The 27,271-nt window shown below is 38.4% G+C and overlaps 1 protein-coding gene across 1 annotated transcript in view; it reads left to right on the top strand.

The window, feature by feature from the left end:
* Positions 1 to 261: 261 nt before the first annotated feature.
* Positions 262 to 27,271, top strand: part of ZPLD1 (zona pellucida like domain containing 1) — a 51,641-nt gene continuing 24,631 nt past the window's right edge. Inside the window, exons 1-2 of the mRNA XM_086408541.1 lie at positions 262 to 451; positions 24,159 to 24,379. Coding sequence (XP_086264667.1) covers positions 316 to 451; positions 24,159 to 24,379 — 357 coding nt within the window. The 5' untranslated portion in view covers positions 262 to 315. The remainder of the gene's footprint in view (positions 452 to 24,158; positions 24,380 to 27,271) is intronic.

The raw sequence follows: 27,271 nt of genomic DNA, 5'->3' as shown, positions 1-27,271 counted from the left end.
ATAGCTTTGAGGATTCTCTGAAAATCGACTCTTGGGGGTTAAATCCCTCAGACTATGGATATTCTACTTTAAATGGTATCTTTGCCTCCACATCATCAGTCTCCTTTGCTATGCTGTTCTACTCTACCAAATACTTGGTTTGAGTTCTTCCTATTTATAATAAAAATCTTTCATTTACAAATGTTTTGATTTATATCTTAGCTCTTCTACTACAAAAGTATAGCTTTGTTATACTTGGCAAACTGGAGTCAAAGAATGAGTTGAGATCAGCCTCAGTCTTCCCAGCAAGTAAGAGTGAAGGCTGGTGATGTCCACATGAAAAATAACTCTTTTCTAGGTTTTGCAATGGAACAGATATGGTTGCTGTTGCTACTAACAACTAGAGTGCTTCCAGGGTCTGCTCAGTTCAATGGCTACAATTGTGATGCCAATCTCCACAGTAGATTTCCTGGTAAGTCTGAAACCAATCTTTTCTCTAATTGTATCTGTAGAGAGTGATTATGTTTAAATAGAAAATCATTTAAATGCATATGTAAAATGAGGGGGATATCTGTCTTTATTAAGTGGATATTAACAAATGGAAAATGACAAAAGACATTTTTCTGAAGTTGTAATTTATAACCATATTAACATATAAAATGTTCATTGTATTAGTTTATATTATTATAATGGCTGCTCACAGATGTGAAAAATATTAGCTAATGATTCATAAAATTGGGAGAGGCTAATGTCATTCAAAGTTTGTCTACTTGATGGATTTTTTCTCATAAATTAATTCAGACTTTAAAAATTTCCATTATATTCTAATAGATTTATTTAGGAAGAATACTTAGAAAATGATTGTGAAATATTATATAGTACTCAAACAAAATACTCTTCCAATGAAATGTTGGTCACCAAAATACACAGGCCAGCTTCAGAATGCATTTCAAGCAATCCATTAATATTTTGACAGACATGAGACTTTGACCATCTTGATGGATGTGTCCCACAGGTTGTTAAAATCTGCATTTTTTTAGAGGTAATTTAAGGTTTCACTTAAGTATTCATCTTTTTATATCAGCTGAAGTTATAGAGCCATAGTTCAATATTTACAAAAAAAGGATTAGGTAATCTGAAACTATTTTTCTACATATGTATTGCAAACTGAGATACATTCTGTCATGTTTTACATGCTCCTATGTTTGGAGCACAGCAGAGCAACAGCACATCTACACAGAGCAATCAGTAGGTAGTTATTTAGTTGATGTGAAGTATTGAACACAGGTAATCTGGCTTGCTCCAGAATAAAGAAAGAATATGTAGAAATATCTTCATTAGCCCAGATCTAGTAGGAGACTATTTGGTAGGTTAAGTAAAATAAGGAGTTCAGGATGGGGAATGTCTAAAAGCAAGTATACAAAGGTAAGTTCAGGCAGGGTTCTTAATAATTTTGAGTACACAAATGATAGGATTTTTTTTTAACTGTTTTACTATGGAAAATTTAAAACATATTCAAAAGTAGAGATTAGTAAAAAAACAAAAACAAAAACACACACCCATAGTAATCATCCAGCTTCATCAGTTGTCAGCATTTATAAATTTTGTTTCATATGTCTTTCCTACTACTCCCATCCCTAAAATATTTAAAATAAATTAATTATTCATGTTTCATTATATATAAGTGACAAGAACTTTAAAATCATTACACTTATTTAACAAACGTAATAATAATTCTTTAATATCACTCAATATTCAGTCAAGTTGCCTCTAAATCAATACGGTACATTTGTTGATGTATTTCTTGAGTCTGTTTTAATATATAGCATGCCTTAGCTTTCCTAAAATGCCATTTATCTCTGTAAGTAACTTGGTCATTTGTTTCTTAGAATTCCAACACTTTGGATCTGGTTGAGTGTAACTCCTTTGTGTCATTTAACGTACTCCTCTTTCCCTATATAACCTGTTAACTTATTAGAGCTAGAGGTTTGAATAAATAAATGCAGGTTCAGTTGTTTGGGCAAAAGTAATTTGTGTAATGAAAGTGTTTCAACTTTATTTTGTAGGCAGTGAAGAGCCATTGCATCTTTTTAAACACACCTTTTTAAGGATTTTATATGGTCACATTTTATTTGAGAAAGTAGACATTGGGGAAAAATGTGAAAGACAGAATCAAGTTAGAAGAGACTAGAGGCAGAGAGCAGAGAAGGCAATGGTACCCCACTCCAGTACTCTTGCCTGGAAAATCCCATGGATGGAGGAGCCTGGTGGGCTGCAGTCCATAGCGTCGCTAAGAGTTGGACACGACTGAGCGACTTCACTTTCACTTTTCACTTTCATGCATTGGAGAAGGAAATGGCAACCCACTCCAGTGTTCTTGCCTGGAGAATCCCAGGGATGGCAGAGCCTGGTAGGCTGCCGTCTATGGGATCACACAGAGTCGGACACGACTGAAGCGACTTAGCAGCAACAGCAGCAGCAGCAGAGGCAGAGAGAAATGTCACGAAGCTATGGCAAGGGAAGCAGTAGAAGGAGGCAGCTATTCAGAGATAAGTATTTTGTGGTGGATACATCAGAACTTGAGAACTGATTTGATTTGGGAGGTGAGCCAAGGAGAAGACCAGAGGGTATTTTGAAATTGAATAATTGAATGTTGATACTGTTAACTGACACTGAAAGTATAGGGCATTTACATGTTTTAGAAAGGAAGTTTGGATTTGAAAAGAATGACTTTGAAGTACTTTTAGAATGTAGAGAGGCAGCCTCTATCCAGAAATAGGAAATACAGACCTGGTTTGAGGAGAGAGGCTGAAAATGGAAAAAAGCTGTGTGAGAGTTGAATCCCCGTGCAGCGAGTGAGCAATGAATGAGAGACAGGAGAAGGCAGAAGGAAAGGTGTGGAAATACATTACTCTTTAAATAACTTTGGTGGTAAAGAAAAGAGGGGGAATAAGCTGAGCCAGCAATTAAGTGAAAAAAAAAAGGATTTGGGGATTAGAGCACTAGAGACACCTAATCTATTACATAAGAATATGAATCAGCAAAGGGGAAATATTCAGAGACTGGGGATACTAACAAAAAAAATACTAACAAAGTATATACATGAGCAAAGGGAAAGTATTCAGAGATTGGAATACTAACAAAGAAATACTTCATGTAATGAGGAAAGTAAATATGGAAGAGATCAAAGGTACAGGTGGGTAGGAGTTCACTTTGGAAAAGTGGTAGCTATTTACTTGATTTAGGAAAGAAGAGAGATAAAAGATACAGGCTGAGAAGTTGAGAGGTTTTAATTGTGTTCATCTCCTCAGTGAAGTCGGAGGCTTAAGCCCTCAGAGAGGGAGGGGCCATAGGCCTGGCCGAGGCCTGGGAAGGGTAGTCAAGTCTTAATCTATTATGGATGGAAAAGAAAGCCAAAATGTAGGAAGATTGCTCAGTAGAGAGAATATAGCTGATGTTGTAGTTATTATACTTGTAAAGGTAAACTGAACATGTAAATGATCCAAGGAGTGACTAGGACAGCAAAAGGAAGTATTTTTCATGTGAAAGTGAAAGTGAAGTCGCTCAGTTGTGTCCGACTCTTTGCAACCCTATGGTCTATAGCCTACCAGGTTTCTCTGTCCATGGGATTTTCCAGGCAAGGATACTGGAGTGCATTGCTATTTTCTTCTGCAGGAGATCTTCCCAACCCAGGGATCAAACCCGGGTCTCACACATTGTAGGCAGATGCTTTACTATCTGAGCCACCAGGGAAGTCACCATTTTTTTTTTTAATGTGGTAAATTTTAAAAATGATGTGGAAGCTTCCATCTACAGTAGTACTTGCAGATCACCAGCATCAAAATCAGCTGAGATAGTTGTTATGTTTGGACTTCATCACTTCACCCCAGATGTGCTGTGCTGTGCTTAGTTGCTCAGTCATGTCTGACTGTTTGCGACTCCATGGACTGCAGCCCATCAGGCTCCTCTGTCCATGGGGATTCTCCAAGCAAGAATACTGGAGTGGCTTGCCCTGCCTTCTCCAGGGGATCTTCCCAACCCAGGGATTGAACCCAGCTCTCCTGCATTGCGGGCAGATTCTTTACTGACTGAGCAACCAGGGAAGCCCTTACCCCCGATATGTAGTGTCAGAATCTCTGAACGTGGTACTGGGCATTTTTAAAAAATCCTGCAGGTGAGTCTCATATGCATTTTGATTGAGAACAATTGACAATAATGTGTTAGATTATTGAGTCCATTATTCCAGTCAAAAGCATAATCATGTATTAAGGAAATATAACTAAAAACAAAATCTTCTCCCAACCCAGAAATCCTTTCCACTAACATGGAAGATATGAAAACACTCATTGAATTAGCATTAAACCAGAATAGGATATTCAATACAGGCAATTCACTGAAAGTTTGCAAAGGCAGAAAGGAGTCTCACTCTTTTACATAGTCAAGCAGAGACAACAAATTATATGCATATTTTCAAAATAAGTAATAACTGTCCTAAAGTAAGAGGGCTTGGCAGCACCATTTGTCATGTATAGTTCATCCTAAATTTACCTGGTTATTGGAGTGACCATTCATGCTAGTGTATTAGCTTTATCCAGAGAAAAAATAAAATTCTCACATCTTTATGAAAGGAGGTACTTTTGCAATTTGAAGCAAGGTTCCAACTGAAGTTAGGCTCCCAGCCTTCCCAAACTGTGATATAAGGGTACTACTTTCCTTGATGTTTATATTTCTAAGAGATAGTTCCCAAGTCCTTGAGAAAGAAGTCCCTCAGTCATAAAGCTAATTTTCAAAAGAATTTATATACATTTCACGAAGATGAGAAAGTACTTATGTGTTTTCTGATTTAAAATGATCTCTTTATTTTCAACAGGGAAAATTAAAATTTGTATTTGTTCTTACACATTTTTGCATTTTTATTTCTGTTGGGCTTAGACAAGTATCCAAACTTCCCAAACCTATGCATATACAAACACATATTGTTGCAATTTAAAATTTATATTAAAAAGTATCTAAAATTCAGATAAATTAGAAAGCCCAAGAGAGGCTTTAGTTATATGGATATTCTTTTCAAGAATTTTTGCAGCCCAGTTTTTAAACCCATTTTTGCAGATTGCTTGCAAAAGAAGATCAGAGTGAATAAATAAAGCCTGAAGGTTAATTGCTCACTTCCCTCTTGACTTGTGGCTTCTCTTCCACATCAAGATCACCCTTGATGTCATCAAGAGTTCCACAAGCTGCTCAGATACTAAGCAAAGGCCTAGAATGAGAATGAGTCTGGCAAAGGAAGGAGCTATCTAAATGCAAAGTAATGTTAATAATAATGAGAGTAATCATCTCACCCTATCTGACCTTTGCTGTTTCATGATATTAGAACTATTTTCTTTAATTTCCATGGCATTCATCCTTGAGTCAAGGGAACTATCATGGTTTAATTTATTTTAAATTTAAAGGGACACCATTTAATTTTAAAGGTAGTTAACTCTTGGCTATCCAAACTAATAGTAGGGAATAGACTCTTGCCCCACTGACATTATAATTATGCTCTTCCAAGAATAAAACTCAAACCATAGTTGACTTTTCGAATACCAAGGAATTATTTGGCTGCCAAAGTGAAATATACAGGTAAGTCTTTTTGGCTCCTGCAATAATGTACACTAGTCTCTTTTTTAGAAGACGGTGTATATAAGAGTCTGCTAGAGCTTCTAAGTCCCTAAAGAAATCTGTAATGATAAAGGCACAATCAAGGAAAAGATTAGGTTTATGACACCAGAAACTTTGTGACCTGACATTGTTTTATGATGAACTAATGAGTCATAGGAAACTGAATGTTAGTGTTATATAACTTGTCATTTTGTATTCTATTTGAAATAGCACCAAGAAGGAGTAAATACAATACATTACATAATTTTCTCTTTTATTTCTTAAAACAAACCTACAAAACTGTTTTTAATTTTCATTTTACAATACAAAGATTGAGAATTAGAATTTGTCTAGTATTGGGAAGCTAGCAATTGTCAGAGATATAAAACTAGAACTCTTTTCATCAAACCATGATGCTTAAAGTAATTTTGAACACTAAGTTTAAAAAATGTTATCTATAGAAAACCAAACAATCCAATTATAAGTGGGCAAACAAATGAATGGACATTTTTTTCAGAAAAGCTGTATAGATGGCTAAGAAACACATGAAAAGATACTCAATATCACTAATCCTCAAGGAAATGCAAGTCAAAACCACAATGAGATATTATCTTACATTTTTCATAATCGGTATTATGAAAGAGACAATAGATAACAAATGCTGGTGAGAGTGTAGGAAAAACAAGAACACTTGGGCACTACTGATGGAAATGTAAATTGGTGTAGCCCCTACGGAAAACAGTTTTATAAAGATTCCTCAAGAAAGTAAAAACAGTACTACCATACAATCCAGCAATTCCATTTCTGTGCATATTATGTGAAGGAAATAAAATCTTTGTGACAAAGAGACATCTGTACCTGTATATTCACTGTAGCATTATTTACAAATAGCCAAGACATGGAAACAATTGAAATGATTATCAATAGATGAATTGATGAAGAAGATGTGAGATACACACACACACATATGTGCACAATTCAACTATAAAAAGGAGGGAAATTCTGCCATTTGTGATAACATGGATGGGCTGTAAAGGTTATTATATTAAGCAAAATGCAATACAGAGAAATACAAATCTACATGATCTCATTCATAGGTAGAATCCAAAAGGCAAAACCAAAGCTCATAGAAAATGAGAATAGATTTTTTGTTACCAGACTCAGCGGTGGGGACATAGGAAAATGAAAGAGAGTGGTGAAAAGGTACAGACTTTGTAAGATAAGTAAATACTAGGGGTGTAATGTTCATTGGAAGGACTGAGGCTGAGGCTGAAACTCCAATACTTTGGCCACCTCATGTGAAGAGTTGACTCATTGGAAAAGACTCATGCAGGGAGGGATTGGGTGCAGGAGGAAAAGGGGACAACCGAGGATGAGATGGCTGGATGGCATCACTGACTCGATGCACATGAGTTTGGGTGAACTCCAGGAGTTGGTGATGAACAGGGAGGCCTGGAGTGCTGTGATTCATGGGGTGGCAAAGAGTCAGACATGACTGAATGACTGAACTGAACTGAATGTTAAACATGAGATTATAGTTTACACTGTTGTGTATTTAAAACATATTAAAAATTGCTAAGAGAGTAAATCCTAAAATTTCTCATTACAAGGGAAAAAAAGCACTTTTTCCTTGTTTTTTTTTTTTTTGGTATTTATATGAATGATGGCTCAATATTCAGATCAGATCAGATCAGATCAGTTGCTCAGTCGTATTTATATTAAATTTATTACTTAAATTTATTTTTATAATCATTTCACAATTAATATAAGTCAATTCATTATGCTGTAAACCTTAAACTTATATGGTGTTGTATGTCAGTTAGGAAAGAAAGCTTACAGTGAATGGTGCTGGATTCTTGATTTCCAAAGAAGATTTAGCTTTGGGACCAGAGACCAGGCTTGATCACTCAAGAGCTTTTGTGTAGCATGGTTTTATTTAAGTATGAAGAGGGACAGAGAAAGCTTCTGATATAGACTTCCAAAGGGGGACAGAGAGTGTCCCCCACTCACTAGTCTTAGCAAGGGAGCTATATACTTTTTTAGTTGGTTATTCAGTTCAGTTCAGTTCAGTCACTCAATCGTTTCCGACTCTTTTTGACCCCAAGAACCACAGCACACCAGGCCTCCCTGTCCATCACCAACTCGCAGAGTTCACACAAACTCATGTCCATTGAGTCAGTGATGACATCCAGCCATCTCATCCTCTGTCGTCCCCTTCTCCTCCTGCCCTCAATCTTTCCCGGCATTAGGGTCTTTTCAAATGAGTCAGATCTTCACATCAGGGGGCCAAAGGATTGGAGTTTCAGCCTCAACATCAGTCCTTCCAATGAACACCCAGGACTGATCTCCTTTAGGATGGACGGTTGGATCTCCTTGCAGTCCAAGGGACTCTCAAGAGTCTTCTCCAACACCACAGGTCAAAAGCATCAATTCTTCTGCTCTCAGCTTTCTTTATAGTCCAACTCTCACATCCATACACAACTACTGGAAAAACCATAGCCTTGACTGGATGTACCTTTGTTGACAAAATAATGTCTCTGCTTTTTAATATGCTATTTAGGTTGGTCATAACTTTTCTCCCAAGGAGTAAGTGTCTTTTAATATCATGGCTGCAATCACCATCTGCAGTGATTTTGGAGCCCCTCAAAAATAAAATCTGACACTGTTTCCACTGTTTCCCCATCTATTTGCTATTAAGTGATCAGACTGGATGCCATGATCTTAGTTTTCTGAAATTTTTCTGAATTTTCTTAGTTTTTCTGAAGCCAACTTTTTCACTCTCCTCTTTCACTTTCATCAAGAGGCTCTTTAGTTCTTCTTCACTTTCTGCCCTAAGGGTAGTGTCATCTGCATATCTGAGGTTATTGATATTTCTCCCAGCAATCTTGATTCCAGCTTGTGCTTCCTCCAGCCCAGTGTTTCTCATGATATATTCTTCATATAAATTAAATAAGCAGGGTTAATTGGTTATTACAGTAAATCAAAAGAATGTCTCAAGGCTGTATAGATCTTACTAGACCCACTCTCACCATTTACATTTTAAGATGACAGGTTTAGAACTAACAGTAGAAAGATTTTACCAGACCAACTCTCATAAAATACAGTTTAGGATAACAGGATTAGTCAGAAGGTTTTCAAGAAGGAGAAACTCTCCTCAAGAAGGCTACATTGTTGTTATATGATCCTTAGTACAGAGTTTAAGCTGAGTTGTTTTGTTGTGTAATCATCTGCTCTGGGCTTAAACAAAAAACATTTTATGTGACTAAGACTAAGGAATGTAGAGAAAATAAATGTTTGTCCTTTTCTCCTCCTTGAGAATTCCAGATCCCTCTCTCTTCCTCTAGGACTCCGGACTTCTTATCAACCTGCCTAGGAATTGAATCAATTAATTGCATCCCAATAAAAGTGAAATTTGCTAATAACCTCAGATATGCAGATGACACCACTGTTCTGACAGGAAGCAAAGAAGAACTGAAGAGCCTCTTGATGAAAGTGAAGAGGAGAGTGAAAAAGTTTGTTTAACTCACCATTCAGAAAACTAAGATCATGGCATATGGTCCCATTACTTCATGGAAAATAGTTGGGGAAACAATGGAAACAGTGACAGCCTTTATTTCTAGAGGCTCCAAAATCACTGCAGATGGTGACTGCAGCCATGAAATTCAAAGACACTTGCTCCTTGGAACAAAAGTTATGATCAACCTAGACAGGATATTAAAAATCAGAGACATTACTTTGTCAACAAAGGTCCATCTAGTCAAAGCTATGGTTTTTCCTGTAGTTATGTATGGATGTGAGAGTTGGACTACAAGGAAAGCTGAGCACTGAAGAATTGATGCTTTCTAACTGTGGTGTTGGAGAAGACTCTTGAGAGTCCCTTGGACTGCAAGGAGATCTAACCAGTCCATCCTAAAGGAAATCAACCCTGAATATTCATTGGAAGGCCTGATGCTGAGGCTGAAACTCCAATTCTTTGGCCACCTGATACAAAGAGCTGACTCATTTGAAAAGACCCTGATGGTGGGAAAGATTGAAGGCAGGAAGAGAAGGGGAAGATAGAGGATAAGATGGTTGGATGGCATCACTGGCTCAATGGACATGAGTTTGAGTAAACTCTGGGAGTTGGTGAATAACAGGGAGGCCTGGTGTGCTGCAATCCATGGACTCGCAAAGAGTCAGACATGACTGAGTGACTGAACTGAACTGAACTGAACTGAAAGGTAAAAACAGCATGTAAATGGAGAATCACAATAGAAATTTCCATATTAAAGAATTTGAAACATGCTGTGGTAGAAAAATTTATTTAGCTTTTATCCAGGAGCATCTTTACTAAGGAAATCTTTTTTTCCTAATTCAGTTTAGTTCAGTTGCTCAGTTGTATCCGACTCTTTGCGACCCCATGAATCGCAGAGGCCTCCCCGTCCATCACCAACTCCCAGAGTTTACTCAGACTCACGTCCATCGAGTCAGTGATGTCATCCAGCCACCTCATCCTCTGTTGTCCCCTTCTCCTCATGCCCACAATCCCTCCCAGCATCAGAGTCTTTTCCAATGAGTCAACTCTTCGCATGAGGTGGCCAAAATACTGGAGTTTCAGCTTTAGCATCATTCCTTCCAAAGAAATCCCAGGGCTGATCTCCTTCAGAATGGACTGGTTGGATCTCCTTGCAGTCCAAGGGACTCTCAAGAGTCTTCTCCAACACCACAGTTCAAAAGCATCATTTATTCGGCACTCAGCTTTCTTCACAGTCCAACTCTCACATCCATACATGACCACAGGAAAAACCATAGCCTTGACTAGATGGACCTTTGTTGGCAAAGTAATGTCTTTGCTTTTGAATATGCTATCTAGGTTGGTCATAACTTTTCTCCCAAGGAGTAAGAGTCTTTTAATTTCATGGCTGCAGTCACCATCTGCAGTGATTTTGGAGCCCCCCAAAAATAAAGTCTGACACTGTTTCTACTGTTTCTTCATCTATTTCCCATGAAGTGATGGGACTGGACGCCATGATCTTCGTTTTCTGAATGTTGAGCTTTAAGCCAACATTTTCACTCTCCTCTTTCACCTTCATCAAGAGGCTTTTTAGTTCCTCTTCACTTTCTGCCATAAGGGTGGTGTCATCTGCATATCTGAGGTTATTGATATTTCTCCCAGTCATCTTGATTCCAGCTTGTGCTTCCTCCAGCCCAGCATTTCTTATAATGTACTCTGAATATAAGTTAAATAAGCAGGGTGACAAGATACAGCCTTGACGTACTCCTTTTCCTATTTGGAACCAGTCTGTTGTTCCATGTCCAGTTCTAACTGTTGCTTCCTGACCTGCATACAAATTTCTCAAGAAGCAGGTCAGGTCGTCTGCTATTCCCATCTCTTTCAGAATTTCCCACAGTTTATTGTGATCCACACAGTCACAGGCTTTGACATAGTCAATAAAGCAGAAATAGATGTTTTTCTGGAACTCTCTTGCTTTTTCCATGATCAAGCAGATGTTGGCAATTTGGTCTCTGGTTCCTCTGCCTTTTCTAAAACCAGCTTGAACATCTGGAAGTTCACAGTTCACGTATTGCTGAAGCCTGGCTTGGAGAATTTTGAGCATTTCTTTACTGGTGTGTGAGATGAGTGCAATTGTGTGGTAGTTTGAGCATTCTTTGGCACTGCCTTTCTTTGGGACTGGAATGAAAACTGACCTTTTCCAGTCCTGTGGCCACTGCTGAGTTTTCCAAATTTGCTGGCATATTGAGTGCAGCACTTTCATAGCATCATCTTTCAGGATTTGAAATAGCTCTACTGGAATTCCATCACTTCCACTAGTTTTTTTCGTAGTTATACTTTCTAAGGCCCACTTGACTTCACATTCCAGGATATCTGGCTCTAGGTGAGTGATCACACCATCGTGATTATCTGGGTCATGAAGATCTTTTTTGTACAGTTCTTCTGTGTATTCTTGCCACCTCTTCTTAATATCTTGTGCTTCTGTTAGGTCCATTTCTGTCCTTTATCGAGTCCATCTTTGCATGAAATATTCCCTTGGTATCTCTAATTTTCTTGAAGAGATCTCTAGTCTTTCCCATTCTGTTGTTTTCCTCTATTTCTTTGCATTGATCGCTGAGGAAGGCTTTCTTATCTCTTCTTGCTATTCTTTGGAACTCTGCATTCAGATGCTTATATCTTTACTTTTTTCCTTTGCTTTTCACTTCTCTTCTTTTCACAGCTATTTGTAAGGCCTCCCCAGACAGCCATTTTACCTTTTTGCATTTCTTTTCCATGGGGATGGTCTTGATCCCTGTCTCCTGTACAATGTCATGAACCTCCATCCATAGTTCATCAGGCACTCTATCTATCAGATCTAGTCCCTTAAATCTATTTCTCACTTCCACTGTATAATCATAAGGGATTTGATTTAGCTCATACCTGAATGGTCTAGTGGTTTTCCCTACTTTCTTAAATTTTAGTCTGAATTTGGCAATAAGGAGTTCACGATCTGAACCACAGTCAGCTCCTCATCTTGTTTTTGTTGACTGTATAGAGCTTCTCCATCTTTGGCTGCAAAGAATATAATCTATCTGATTTTGGTGTTGACCACCTGGCGATGTGCATATGTAGAGTCTTCTCTTGTGTTGTTGGAAGAGGGTGTTTGTTATGACCAGTGCATTTTCTTGGCAAAACTCTATTAGTCTTTGCCCTGCTTCATTCTGTATTCCAAGGCCAAATTTGCCTGTTACTCCAGGTGTTTCTTGACTTCCTACTTTTGCATTCCATTCCCCTATAATGAAAAGGACATCTTTTTTGGGTGTTAATTCTATAAGTTCTTGTAGGTCTTCATAGAACCATTCAACTTCAGCTTTTTCAGCGTTACTGGTTGAGGCGTCGACTTGGATTACTGTGATATTGAATAGTTTGCCTTGGAAACAGAGATCATTCTGTCATTTTTGACATTGCATCCAAGTACTGCATTTCGAACTGTTTTGTTGACCATGATGGCTACTCCATTTCTTCTGAGGGATTCCTGTTATTTGAATGAGTACCAGTATTTCACAGGAAATACAATAGTTAATCAGCTTATTTCATTGATAGACTTCTTGGGTGAGTCAATCAAAATGAGCTGTCCTATTTTGTGTTAAACTTTGCTTGCCCATTGCACTGTTCTGTGCCCAAAGCCAGGGTGGAAAATGGGATAATTATTCCAGGGAATATGCTCTGGCCCTCTGTGCAGATCAGAAAGGCCAGCACTCCTTCTTTCCTACACAGCAGTAGTGTTTTGGCCCCACGCTGTGAAGAGGATGCCTGCTTTCACTTTGCAGAAGAACTAATCCAGACAGCGATTGCTGATCACATCCTGATTAATCTTCAGTGATAAAGTGCACTGTTCAGAAGAGGAATTCGTCAGCAAGTGCATTGACTGAACGATTCAGAGTCCCTCCCTTTCTTTATTTTAATAATGAAGTTCTTTACTGCATGAAATTTTTTATGTCTTCTACTTGTGTAAATAAAACCTATATTCCTTCTTCTGCTTGAAAAAGTCTGAACTCTTCTAATTCCAAAGAATGTGCAGCAGCAAGTTCAAATAGAAGTCTGCAGTTAGTCTGAGACTGTATATTCATTTCTTACAACCCTGCAAACCACAGCTTTCACTCACTAATGAAAAACAGATGTGGAAAATTGAGGTGGCTAGGTACCTGTTCAATACAGAGAGGAAACCTGAATTCCTAATCCACTTTAAAATCTTCATCAACTGCTGATATTTGGGGTAGATAAAATATCAGTACCCCTTTAAACTTCTTGCTTTTTTAGCACCAAAACCTTAATATTGTATAAAAACTCAGGAGGAGAAGTAGTTTTCAAAAATGAGTTAAAACCACGCAAATAACATCTGTTTTCTAAGCAATTTTTAAAAAGTTTATGTGGTGTCAAATATCACTACTCTCATTTTATAGAGATAGAAATGGAAATAATATATAAATTACTTTTATAATCTGCTAAGATTATATAGTTTTGGAACATCTATTGGAGTACAAGAAATAAATAGAGTTGACCCTCTGTATCCACAGGTCCACATCTGTGGATTCAACCAAACTTGGGTTGAAAATATTGAGGAAAAAAAAATAAAAATTCCATGAAGTTCCAAAAGTAAAACTTGAATTTGCTGCATGCCAATAAATATTTACAAATAATTTACATAGCATTTACAATTACTTACATAAAATTTACATTTGGCACCCTACTCCAGTACTCTTGCCTGGAAAATCCCATGGACTGAGGAGCCTGGTAGGCTGCAATCCATTGGGTCGCTAAGAGTCAGACAGAACTGAGCAACTTCACTTTCACTTTTCACTTTCATGCATTAGAGAAGGAAATGGCAACCCACTCCAGTGTTCTTGCCTGGAGAATCGGACACGACTGAAGTGACTTAGCATAGCATAGCATAAGTAATCTAAAAATGATTTAAAGTATACAGGAGGATGTGCATGTAGGCTATATGCAAATACTATGCACGCTATTTTAATTAAGGGATTTGAGCATTTGTGGATTTTTATTTAATTTTGGTATCCAAGGATGGTTCTAAAGTCAACCCCACATGGATATTGAGGGATGACTGTCCTGTATTTCCAGGTGAGATTTCTATGGCACTATAAGGCAGCATGGGGCTTCCAGGTGGTAACGAATGGTAATGAATCTGCCTACCAATGCAGGAGACCTGAATTCGATCCCTGGGTTGGGAAGATTGCCTGGAGCAAACAGCAACCCATTCCAGTCTTCTTGCCTAGGAAATCCCATGGACAGAGGAGCCTGGCTGGGTATAGTCCATGGGATTGCACAGAGTCAGACAGGACTTAGTGACTGGGCATGAACTCACAAAGTGCACTCTTCAGCTTACAGAAAAGGCTCTTCCTATTGTATTGAATATCCAACATCCGCTGGATCATGGAAAAGGCAAGAAAGTTCCAGAAAAACATCTATTTCTGCTTTATTGACTATGCCAAAGCCTTTGACTGTGTGGATCACAAGAAACTGTGGAAAATTCTGAAAGAGATGGGAATACCAGACCACCTGATCTGCCTCTTGAGAAATTTGTATGCAGATCAGGAAGCAACAGTTAGAACTGGACATGGAACAACAGACTGGTTCCAAATAGGAAAAGGAGTTCATCAAGGCTGTATATTGTCACCCTGTTTATTTAACTTATATGCAGAGTACATCATGAGAAACACTGGACTGGAAGAAACACAAACTGGAATCAAGATTGCTGGGAGAAATATCAATAACCTCAGATATGCAGATGACACCACCCTTATGGCAGAAAGTGAAGAGGAGCTAAAAAGCCTCTTGATGAAAGTGAAAGTGGAGGGTGAAAAAGTTGGCTTAAAGCTCAACATTCATATCATGTATGAAACGAGTTGCCAGTCCAGGTTCGATGCACGATACTGGATGCTCGGGGCTGGTGCACTGGGACAACCCAGAGAGATGGTATGGGGAGGGGGGAGGGAGGAGGGTTCAGAATGGGGAACACATGTATACCTGTGGCGGATTCATTTTGATATTTGGCAAAACTAACACAATATTGTAAAGTTTAAAAATAAAATAAAATTTAAAAAAATACATTAAAAAAAATTGAAAAAAAATTGAAAAAAAAAGCTCAACATTCAGAAAACGAAGATCATGGCATCTGGTCCCACCACTTCATCGGAAATAGATGGGGAAACAGTGGAAACAGTGTCAGACTTTATTTTTCTGGGCTCCAAAATCACTACAGATGGTGACTGCAGCCAAGAAATTAAAAGACGCTTACTCCTTGGAAGGAAAGTTATGACCAACCTAGATAGCATATTCAAAAGCAGAGACATTACTTTGCCAACAAAGGTTCGTCTAGTCAAGGCTATGGTTTTTCCTGTGGTCATGTATGGATGTGAGAGTTGGACTGCGAAGAAGGCTGAGCACTGAAGAATTGATGCTTTTGACCTGTGGTGTTGGAGAAGACTCTTGAGAGTCCCTTGGACTGCAAGGAGATCCAACCAGTCCATTCTGAAGGAGATCAGCCCTGGGATTTCTTTGGAAGGAGTGATGCTAAAGCTGAAACTCCAGTACTTTGGCTACCTCATGCGAAGAGTTGACTCATTGGAAAAGACTCTGATGCTGGGAGGGATTGGGGGCAGGAGGAGAAGGGGACGACAGAGGATGAGATGGCTGGATGGCATCACTGACTCGATGGACGTGAGTCTGAGTGAACTCCAGGAGTTGGTGATGGACAGGGAGGCCTGGCATGCTGCGATTCATGGGGTTGCAAAGAGTCGGACATGACTGGGTGACTGATCTGATCTGATTGTATTGAATAGGTTTTGGTTTCTATGATCAGTTTTAAACTAATGCTACCTTAAAACCCACTGATACAGGGACAATCATATTCACAGGAATACCTGCATCACAACTGCACAGAGCCCTTGTCTGCTCACAATAGATTCACCGAGCTCACCAGTGTCTGCTTTAATTGTTTCAAACAGTGTTCAGGGAATAGTTGCCATTTGAAGTGAAGTTCCTGCTCTTCTGGATACTAAACTGCTATGAATTGTGGAATGGGGTAGAGTAATGTAGGAGAAAAAGGTTCTATTTCTAATTTTATTTCACACATGGCCACCTGAGCACTAAAGTAGACCTATTTGGGCTCAATCTCACAAAGCCTTTCACAAGTGCTCTTTCATTGCAATTCAAACTAGTTAGTTCCTCAGAAAGAAAGTGAATGAGACACACACCCATCCCCTTCATTATTCGGGTCTCTCTCTTTCCTGTTCCTTTTCCATTTAAATCTCTCCCACTTATAAGCATATAAATCTTACAATTTGGTGGGAGTGCTTAATCCCACCAGATGGAACCCATCTAAGGATTTGTTTCTGCGTAATCAAAATGTATTGTGTAGGGGAGAAAAAATAATTTTTCCTTTACCCTTCTAAGTCCTTAGGTGAGGGCCCCTATAATAAAAGAGAGATTAACAGAAGAAAAACAAACAAAAGTTTCGTAACATGTTAATCTTTTTGGGCTCTAAAATCACTGTGGATGGTGACTGCATCCATGAAATCAGAAAATGATTGCTTTTTGTCAGGAAAGGGATGACAAACCTAGGCACTGTGTTGAAAAGCAGAGACATTACTCTGCTGACAAAGGTCTGTATAGACAAGGCTGTGGTCTTCCCAGTCACATATGGTTGGGAGAGTTGGACCATAAAGAAGGCAGAATGCCAAAGAATTGATTCCTCTGAACTGTGGTGCTGGAGAAGACTCCTCAAAGTCCCTTGAACAGCAAGGAGATCAAACCAGTCAATCTTAAGGGAAATGAACCCTGAATATTCCCTGGAAGGACTGATGCTGAAGCTCCAGTATTTTGTTCATCTGATGTAAACAGCCAACTCATTGGAAAAGTCCCTGATGCTGAGAAAGATTGAGGGCAGGAGAAGAGGGCATCAGAGAACAAGATGGCTGGATGGCATCACTGATGCAACGAACATGAACTTGGGGCAAACTCCAGGAGATGGTGAGGGTCAGGGAGGCCTGGTGTGCTACAGTCCATGAGGTCTCAAAGAGTTGGATACGACTGGGCAACTGAACAACAAAACCTCCTATATTCATGGGTGATACTTAGAAAAACTGAGTAACTCCCTGAAATGGCCCAAGTCACCTCTTTAAATACTATCTCCAGTTAAAGATAAAAGAGATGTAGGGGAAGCTGGCTATGGGACATTATCGAGCAAAGCATAGCAAACAAGAGTATTGTTGTTATGCAGATTTAGGTCAGTAGCCTCCATTTTTAAGAGTTTCTGAAGATCTAGTTGTTCTACTCTTCCTTCCTGGTAGGAAGAGGGAGACACACAAATGGAGAGCTCCCTTATAAATGTAAATGTCTCTTTGAGAAGAGTAACTTCCACTTGTTTTCAGGGATTCTCTTATGTATGCTGTTTCTTAAAACTAATCAATTTAAGATAGTCCTTCTGCCCAGGAGGCATATTTTGAGGTAGCAAATTCTTCTCCCTTTCACTTACAACACTGGCATCACATGGGAACTTGTGAGAAATGCAAAAATGAGGCCTCATCCCAGATCTACTGAATCAGAATCTGCATTTTATTAAGATTCTCTGTAATGCATATTCATAAGAAGTGCTGATTGGAGCATGGTACTCATGATGTCTTGCCAGATTTGTGTTGTTACATAACCACAGTATTTATGCTAACCTCAACTGGGTGCCACATACTTGCTCACTGTTAATGACAAGAGGGATTAGCAAATCTATTGCTATTAAAGGGAAGTGATTTGTAAGATGAATTATTAATAATAAAGCAAGATAATTAATTGCTAGACTAATACACTTAAAAAGGCTAAATACCTAAACAAATAGCAAGAATTCATTAATTTCATATTATTTACCATATTGAATTAGAAAATATCTGATGTAGAGAATTTTGATGTTCATTTAAAATTCTGAATCTCGCAATTGGCAGAGAAAGGATAGGATATATGAGTTCTGGATGAACAGTGAAGATGAGCCCATATCATTGTGTACATATTTTCTTTGTGAATCTTGAAAGCTGATATTAAAGAGTTAGACACTGTGAATGCAGTTTGTCAAAGAGTTTAATTAAACATATTTTAATAGACACTTCCTGAGTATTTGTTGGGCACTCTGACAACACCCCGGAGAAGGCAATGGCACCCCACTCCAGTACTCTTGCCTGGAAAATCCCATGGATGGAGGAGCCTGGTAGGCTGCAGACTATGGGGTCGTGAAGAGTCGGACATGACTGAGCGACTTCACTTTTACTTTTCACCTTCATGCAATGGAGAAGGAAATGGCAACCCACTCCAGTGTTCTTGCCTGGAGAATCCCAGGGATGGGGGAGCCTGGTGGGCTGCCGTCTATGGGGTCGCACAGAGTCGGACACGACTGAAGCGATTTAGCAGCTTAGCAGCTGACAAAACCCACAGCATTTAATGATTTCATAATCTAGTGGAGAAACAAATATCCACTCTCAGGAATAATGTATGCAACTTTGTAGACCCATAGGGTAATGTGGAATAGGGCAGAAGAGAATGATTATATATCATTGGAAAGATGAAGTCTTATAAAAGGACACCGTAGAAATTACTTTTCTGTTCTTAGCCCACTTCTATTACCTGACTGCTATCAATGAATATTTCATCTATTATTAATTGATATACTGAGTATTGATGATTATCAAGTTTATAATTCTTACTCTTTACTATCCTCTAAATATTAGAGGGAGGCCTGGTGTGCTGCAGTCCATGGGGTTGCAATACTCGGACACAACTGAGCGATTGAGCTGAACTCATAAATTATGAAGCAATAGACTGGTCTAAGGATTACAAAGTAGTCCTTTTTCTCAAAGAGATCACAGTCCATAATGGGAGATAAGTATGGTGCACATTTACAGAATGATTGGGCAGATAGTGGAGTGGGATAGAAAGAGAGCCTCGCCCATACTAGCTGATAAGGAACAGTTTCCTGGAGAAGATGGCACTGAGCTGAATTTTGAAGTATCAGTAGGAGGTAACAACATAAAGGAGTGGAAAACATAGCACAAAGGGGACAGCGTGAATCAGGACACAAATGTGAAGCAAACATGCTCAGGCTGGTTGGGAGCTGGATGATTCCATTTTCCTTTGACTTTAAAAAGCAAAGAAGTAAATGGTGGGGAATGAGATCAAGTAGCAAGCACACAGGCAAGACCACAGGAAACCTTCCCATGCAAAATAATCTCTGTAAGGTAGCAAAATATCTACTTAAATATGAAATCAAATTGTCAACTACTAGAGCATGCACTGAGAACTCTATTTATGCCTAGGGAAATAGAGAGTGAGTACCACTGCCTTATTTGGCATACCATAAATGTATGGAAGTGAATAGATAGCATTAAATATGTCACAAGAGAGATATCATTCCCTTAATTTAAACCAATTGAAGATTTGATCTTCTTCACCTTTGTTCGAGAGGAATTAATTGATGCCTGTGCTAGCTTAACAAGGGCAATGATTGCTTTGTCCAGACTTTGTGCTCTCTTTTCTGTTTTATAACTGGAGACTAACCTGAGGAATGGAACTGAATTTGCTACAAACTGATCCCACTTGGAGAAATGATAACAAACTAAAGACTTTACATTTTAAGAAAGGGACCTGTTCAAATCCATCCTAATCTAGCTTTCTAAAGACTTGTCACTCTCCAGAGAAACACATTCTTCCCTGGTTGTATATAGTAAAGACATCTATTCAGCACACCTTTTCCATTTGTGAGGCTTTGAGGGAAGAAAAAAATACTACTTCATGTTGCCAAAGGGCACTTCTTTGAGTAGAGACATTTTTTTAAGTTGTTAACAGTTGCTCTCAACAACAAATTTTTTTTAGCCTTTTTATTGTCCAATCTCTGGCCAGAATTGCAACAATCCTTTGAACAATCAGTTCAATTCAGTTCACTTCAGTCGCTCAGTCATGTCTGACTCTTTGCAACTGCATGGACTGCAGCATGCCAGGCTTCCCTGTCCGTCATTAACTACCAAAGTTTATTCAAAACTCATGTCCATTGAGTCAGTGATGCCATCCAGCCATCTCATCCTCTGTCGTCCCCTTCTCCTCCTGCCTTCAATCTTTCCCACCATCAGGGTCTTGTCAAATGAGTCAGCTCTTCATATCAGGTGGCCAAAGTATTGGAGTTTCAGCTTCAACATCAGTCCTTCCAATGAATATTCAGGACTGATTTCCTTTAGGATGGACTGGATGGATCTCCTTGCAGTCCAAGGGACTCTCAAGAATCTTCTCCAACACCACAGTTCAAAAGCATCAGTTCTTTGGCACTCAGCTTTCTTCACAGTCCAACTCTTACATCCATACATGACCACTGGAAAAACCATAGCCTTGACTAGACGGACCTGTGTTGGCAAAGTCTCTGCCTTTTAATATGCTATCTAGGTTGGTCATAATTTTCCTTGCAAAGAGTAAGTGTCTTTTAATTTCATGGCTGCAGTCACCATCTGCAGTGATTTTGGGCCCCCCAAAATAAAGTCTGTCACTGTTTCCCCATCTATTTCCCATGAAGTGATGGGACCAGATGCCATGATCTTCATTTTCTGAATGTTGAGCTTTAAGCCAACATTTTCACTCTCCTCTTTCACTTTCATCAAGAGGCTTTTTAGTTCCTCTTCACTTTCTGCCATAAGGATGGTGTCATCTGCATATCTGAGGTTGTCGATATTTCTCCCAGCAATCTTGTGGGATTTCTCCCAGCTTGTGCTTCTTCCAGTCCAGCGTTTCTCATGATGTACTCTGCATATAAGTTAAATAAGCAGGGTAACAATATACAGCCTTGACGTATTCCTTTTCCTATTTGGAACCAGTCTGTTGTTCCATGTCTAGTTCTAATTATTGCTTCCTGACCTGCATATAGGTTTCTCAAGAGGCAAGTCAGGTGGTCTGGTATTCCCATCTCTTTCAGAATTTTCCTCAGTTATTGTGATCCACACAGTCAAAGGCTTTGGCATAGTCAATAAAGTAGAAGTAAATGCTTTTCTGGAACTATCTGGCTTTTTTGATGATCCAACAGATATTGGCAATTTACTCACTGGAGTGCATCATTGAATATCTTAGTTTCCTGCTCTCTGGGACTTTCAATTTATTGAGAAAACAATTATGCAAATGTGTATGTGATTCAAAGTTAATATGATAGTATAGGAACAGAGTAGCATACTTTAGGTTTGGGATCATGAATGTGTTTGGGAAAGAGACAATGAAACTTGAAACCTGAGGGGTGAGTAGGAGTTTCTCAGACAAGGACTGGGAATAAGAGAAGCATCTATGGAGGTGAAGAAGACCATTTAAAGGTCTTATGTAAGCTTTATTAGGCTTTTTAAAGTGCTCACGGTATTTTATTGAGGAAGAACATATAAAATAACATATACCAACTTTAAGCGCGTGGCTTAAAAATTTCACCATAGGTTTACACTCATTATCAACACTCAGATTAAGACAGAGAACAACTTTGTCACCCTCCAAATTTTCTTTATTTCCCCTATTCTAGACAGTTTCCCTCCGGAGGTAACCACTATTCTGGCTTCTGTCACTTAGATACATTTAAAGAACTGAAAAAAGTTCAATGAAATGGTTGTAGAGACCGAGGGGGATAGTAGAGAGGAGATGAGAATGCAGTGGTAGGTAGGTGGCAGGCCACAGAGAATTTTGAGGAACTGGTTCAAGATTTGAACTTTTGGCTGGAATGAAATGAATAGCTGTTGAAAATCTGCACAAAGAAATAAAATGATTAGATTCACTTTTAGCAGTTGTACTAAACAGAGGGCATTAAGAGCAGAATTAAAGGAACCAGTTAGGAAGTTAATGTAATATTCTAAGAGAAAAGATAATGGTTTACATGTGCAAAGGAACAGCATGAAGATGGAGAAAAATCAACAGATTTAAGAGCTAATTTGAAGTTTAAATGTTTGAAATACTTAAACATTTGTTAAAAAGAACTCATTATTTTAATAAGAGCACCATTTAAAAATTATAGTTGCATTTGAACAGCTACTGTCATTGAAAGCTAATAGATATATTCTCAAATTTAAAATGGTATTTATTATATTCTATCTTGGCACAGTATAACTTCACAATGAATTCATTTTATTTTCCACCTACAAAGGGAATGTTGTTTGGAGTTTACCATAAGAACTAGTCTAATATTTTCCTTTTGGCCATAAACAAGATTTTCCATCTTTCTTTCACTATGAGAAAATTTAAAATTTTTTGTATTGAGTTTAAAATCATAATCAAACATAGAAATTTCCATTTTGATTTATTCATGTCCTCAAAATATGACTCATTTTACTAACAAAAACCAGTATGGAGAATAAACACTCCAAAGAAACATGCCATTGAACATTTTTACCCTGAGGTTAGAACTGATATATTTAAGAAAATTTACTTTATGCTAAAAAATCATGAGTGAGATTTACATATTACTTAGATCATTAGCCAAAAATATTTTATTTTGCTTGTTTTACCTTTTTGGAACAATTAGGGTGATTTCTCCAAATAACCTAATCCAATTTTGTTTTTTTTTTTCACATTTTGAAAACCAATTGTATGTTTCAGATTCTTTATCCCAGTGGTAATAGCAAGAGTGGTAAAGAGTAATAAGGTTACTGTATTAATTTCCTAAGTTTGCTGTAACAAAGTGCCACAAGAGAGTGACTTGAAACAACAGAAATTTATCATTTTCCAATTCCAGAGGCCAAAAGTCCAAAATCAAGGTGTTAGTAGGGCTAAGCTTCCTCAGAGGCTGAACAGAATTCTTCCTGGCATCTTCCTGGTGGTTTGCTGGTGGTCTTTGCTGTTCCTTGGGCTTTCAGGTGCATCACTGTAATTCTTTGTCTTCACATGGCATTTTTCCTGTGCCTCTGTCTCTTCAAATGATAACACCAATCATATTGAATTAGAAACCCATCCTATCCAGTATGAACTCATCTAAACTAATTACAACTTCAATAACCCTATTTCCACATAAGGTCACATTTTGAGGTACTGGGGGTTAAGATTCAATGTATCTTTTTCTTTTTTTTTCCTGAAGGGAGGGAAGTAATTCAACCTGTAACTGTTACCAAATCCAAAAAAATAACAGCTTCTGCCACTGCGAAATTACCTAGCAGCAATTGAATTGGCCATTTTTTACATATATTGTCTTCATTACATGTAGAAAAATAACTAAATAGATATATGAAAATGTTGTGCATGTATGTGTGTGTGTGTGTGTGTGTGTAGGCATGCCTGCTCACCTCTATAGACCTGGAATGGATCCCATCACTGATAACTCATGGAATCATGGAAAAGTGCAAATTTGTCTTACGTTTTAATGCTGAGCTCATTGCTTTTATTCAGTCATAGTCACTGGAAAATTTTTTTAGGATTGACTATGCATTTCTGAATGAAATATCAACAGGTTAGTTTTCATTTTCTTCCTCTCTAGCATAGCTTAGTAAAATAAAACAATCTGGATGGATGGCTTCTGTTTCTATATCCTGGATAAGATGGGTTACAAAACACCAAGGTGCTCAAAACTTTGGCTTAGGAGATTTCTTCCTTACACTTGGGAAAATGCATCGTTTGTAGTGAGTCTCTCTACTCTAGACATGTGTTCTAAATAATTCAGTTACTTTCTTCTGAATTTCCTCGAGACCTAATTTTTTCCACTCAATTCTCCAACAATTATTTTACACCACTTGACCAACATTTAATGCACATCCACTGTATACCAAGCACTAGGAAACAGAGATGAAATATAATATCTACACTCGAAGATCTCTCCGGAAATAACAAAGTCAACGACTGCTTTTACTGGGTATTTATCTTAATACTTTCACAGTGGATTATGGTGTGTTCAAGTATACAAGCCAGTTAAACAGACAGAGGGGATGAAAATAACTCAGAGGATGTTAAAGTTATTCTTGGACCCTGTGCTATGCTTTTGTGACTTGTTTGTTTTTTATATTTTTTATTTCAGCTGAGAGAGATATCAATGTCTACTGTGGGGTCCAGGCCATTACAATGAAGATTAATTTTTGCACAGTTCTTTTCTCCGGTTATTCTGAAGCAGACCTGGCACTGAACGGAAGGCATGGGGATTCCCACTGCAGGGGGTTCATCAATAACAACACCTTTCCTGCTGTGGTCATTTTCATCATCAATCTCAGCACCTTGGAGGGCTGTGGAAACAGTTTAGTGGTAAGATTAGAGTGAAACTATGTGCTAGGTTTGGCGATCATAACTAAAAAAACCAAAACAAAACTCCCCATATCATGAAATACTCAAAAACCCAATCTATCTTTTAAGAACAAAACCCCAATAAAACTGAACAAACCACTTTCCTTTGCCTGTTTGAGGCTTCTGATCCCAAACGTATGATTTCATTTTCCAGTAGTGGTTCTGTTTATTGTAGCTGGTGGTTGAGGGGCCTGAGATTAACTGTGCTACTCTAACCAGCATTATTTTGTATGAGAGACACTGAGGAGTATTTCTCTACAGTTTTTCATTAGCTGTGTTCCTCATGCTTTTTATGGAAGTATCTTTTATATTCCAGTGAGTTTGGCACTGAATCACTTGGCCTATTATTTCTTAGTGACCTCGTTCAGGAAGAAAGATGGAATACGGAATGAGAGAATCATCTAGGTATCGTGTTTACCATTGAATAAGCCACAACACTGTTTTGTAAAAGAGGGCTGTTAGCATTTCCAGCATGAGTTTCTTCATACTGTGGATCTATCCTTTGAATTAAAAAATGCTTATCATATGAAATCTTACCCATGAAATCCCTGCAACATGCTCCATCCAGTCATTGTGAAAATTAAAGCACCACTTCAGATATTTCTACCTTGAATGAGAGCCACTTATCTACACTATTCATTTACTTATTCATGTATTGAATACAAAAAATAGAATTATAACAGGCATTCACTCTCCTGGGACTTAAAAGTTAATTGAAGTAAAAGATAATTGTGATTTGGTGGGGGTGTTAGGCTAAAATTTATTTAAAACAGTTTTTCCTTTTGCTTGTTTAAATATAGTTTTATTGGTTAATCCTAGCAAAGACAAAAAGAAGATTCATTGAACATGTCCACTTAGGCCAGTAAAGAAGGAGAGATTGGCTTTTCCTCTTGATAAGTTATTGTTTGGGACTAAGGGGGAAAGCTTGATTATTCTAAGGACAGAGCTTTTAAGACCTGATGGGAGATAGGAGACAGGAAAAAGGGATTTCTTTGAATCTCCTTTATCTTTTCTCAGAGGGCAGTTAGAATATTGTGCCCATGACAGTTTCCAAATATACAGCTTGAGTATTGTTGACTCTTTTTATTAAAAACGTTTATTCATCTCTCGCGGTTGTGTGCAGAGAGGTTATGAAGTGGGCCTAAGGGACAGTGAGGGGAAGTGAGGCAGGTTGATTATTATACATCCAAGTTTCCTTGTGGAGGGAGGGAGGGAGGGGGAAAGGAAGGGACAGAGGGAAGTAGGGAAGAAGGGAGGGAGCTCAAGTGGAGAGAAGCAGCGCAGCCTCTCCCCTCAAGGACTTTGCTTCAGGGAGCTTCCTATTCTCCATTTCAGTCTTATCTTGCTCCCTGTTGCCAAAAAAAGAAAACAATTCCAGAGAAATGCCAGGCAAAGCACCCACATGTGTGTGTGCATGTGTGTGTGTGTATGTATCATTTCTTTGTGTGTGTTTTTTTTTTAAACTGAATGAGCCTGGTATGTAATGTACATGTATGTTTGTGCACATATACTTTTTTTTCATAGATAGAATTTGCATGTTTAGCTAGCCAGTCAGGCAGGCAATGTGTAGAGAGGAAGATTTACTTAGTTTATATTTTTGTCTTAGATATCACCAGCTTTGGTATCTGCTCCAAGGACAGTTCTATATGGGAAAAATTAAGTAGACTACTAAATCATATGGATTAGAATCAAAATGTTTTTTCATAAGGGTTCTGGTTCTCTTCATGAATCAGTTAGATAATTGCTTCAGCTTTGCCCATGTGCTCTTAGGTCCGTGTATAAAGTGTATTCTCTTGTTGAAAATTAAATGTTATAGGTCTCCATAATAGCTGCTAGAATATTAATTGATCATCATATTGTATTTGACATGGGGGGAGAAGTTCAACGGTATTATGACAACCAAGAACATTATTGATGTCAGAATTGTTAGTTCTCCATGAGCACAGGGGAGGCTACCCTTCCCAGCCCCTTTGCAGTTAGTGAGGGCTTTGTAACTGGTTCAGTCCTGTAGACTCTTATTGGACTTGACATGTACACAGCAAAAAGCCTCTACATGACCTACTAGCTCCGGCATTTTCTGTCTTAGCAGTACTAGAAGCCACATGCTGAGATGGCAGTGCTACAGGGAAATAGACCCAGTCTGAGGCAAAAACACTGTGTAAACACTTGGAATGGAACCCCCTTTACCAAACTATATTGGACATGTAGCATAAACAAAAGGTGAACTTTTGTTGTGTTAATATACTGAGATATAGGGGTTGAATTGTTACTCCCATATTACATAGCCTGTGCTGACTCAAATAATATGTTACCATGGTTTAAAAATCCTCAGAGTTTAATGATCATAGGCCCATATAAAGTTTGTTTCACTGGAGAGCCTGAATTTTGACAAACATACTGCTAGTAGTCACTGTTGATAAAAGAAGTATTCAGGCGACCCTCTACTTGGTAATTCACACATGAGAACAGAGAGCCTGGGCAATAATAACCTTAGAGCTGAGTCACTTAGTCATGTCCGACTCTTTGCAGCCCCTTGGACTGTAGGCTGCCAGGCTCCTGTGCCCATGGAATTTTCCAGGCAAGAATACCAGAGTGAATTGTCATTTCCTTCTCCAGGGATCTGCTGAACCCAGGGATCAAACCCATGTCTTTTATGTCCCTGCATTGGCAGGTAGATTCTTTACTATCAGTGCCATCTAAGAAGTCTAATAGGCAGTCATTCCTGTATGTCATTACCATCTGAGTGTTTTAAGATATTGATACCATCATCAGAGACAGAATTCATCCAAAATCCTTGACCTCCAGGTTAAAATATGTGACCGTGAGCCTGTGCTGTGCTATGCTTAGTCTCTC

This window comes from Bos grunniens, chromosome 1, assembly GCF_055505025.1.
Source record: "Bos grunniens cultivar Pamir isolate PY7600 chromosome 1, Bosgru_T2T1.0, whole genome shotgun sequence".
Classification (NCBI taxonomy): domain Eukaryota; kingdom Metazoa; phylum Chordata; class Mammalia; order Artiodactyla; family Bovidae; genus Bos; species Bos grunniens.
This window is presented reverse-complemented; position numbering and strand designations above follow the sequence as displayed.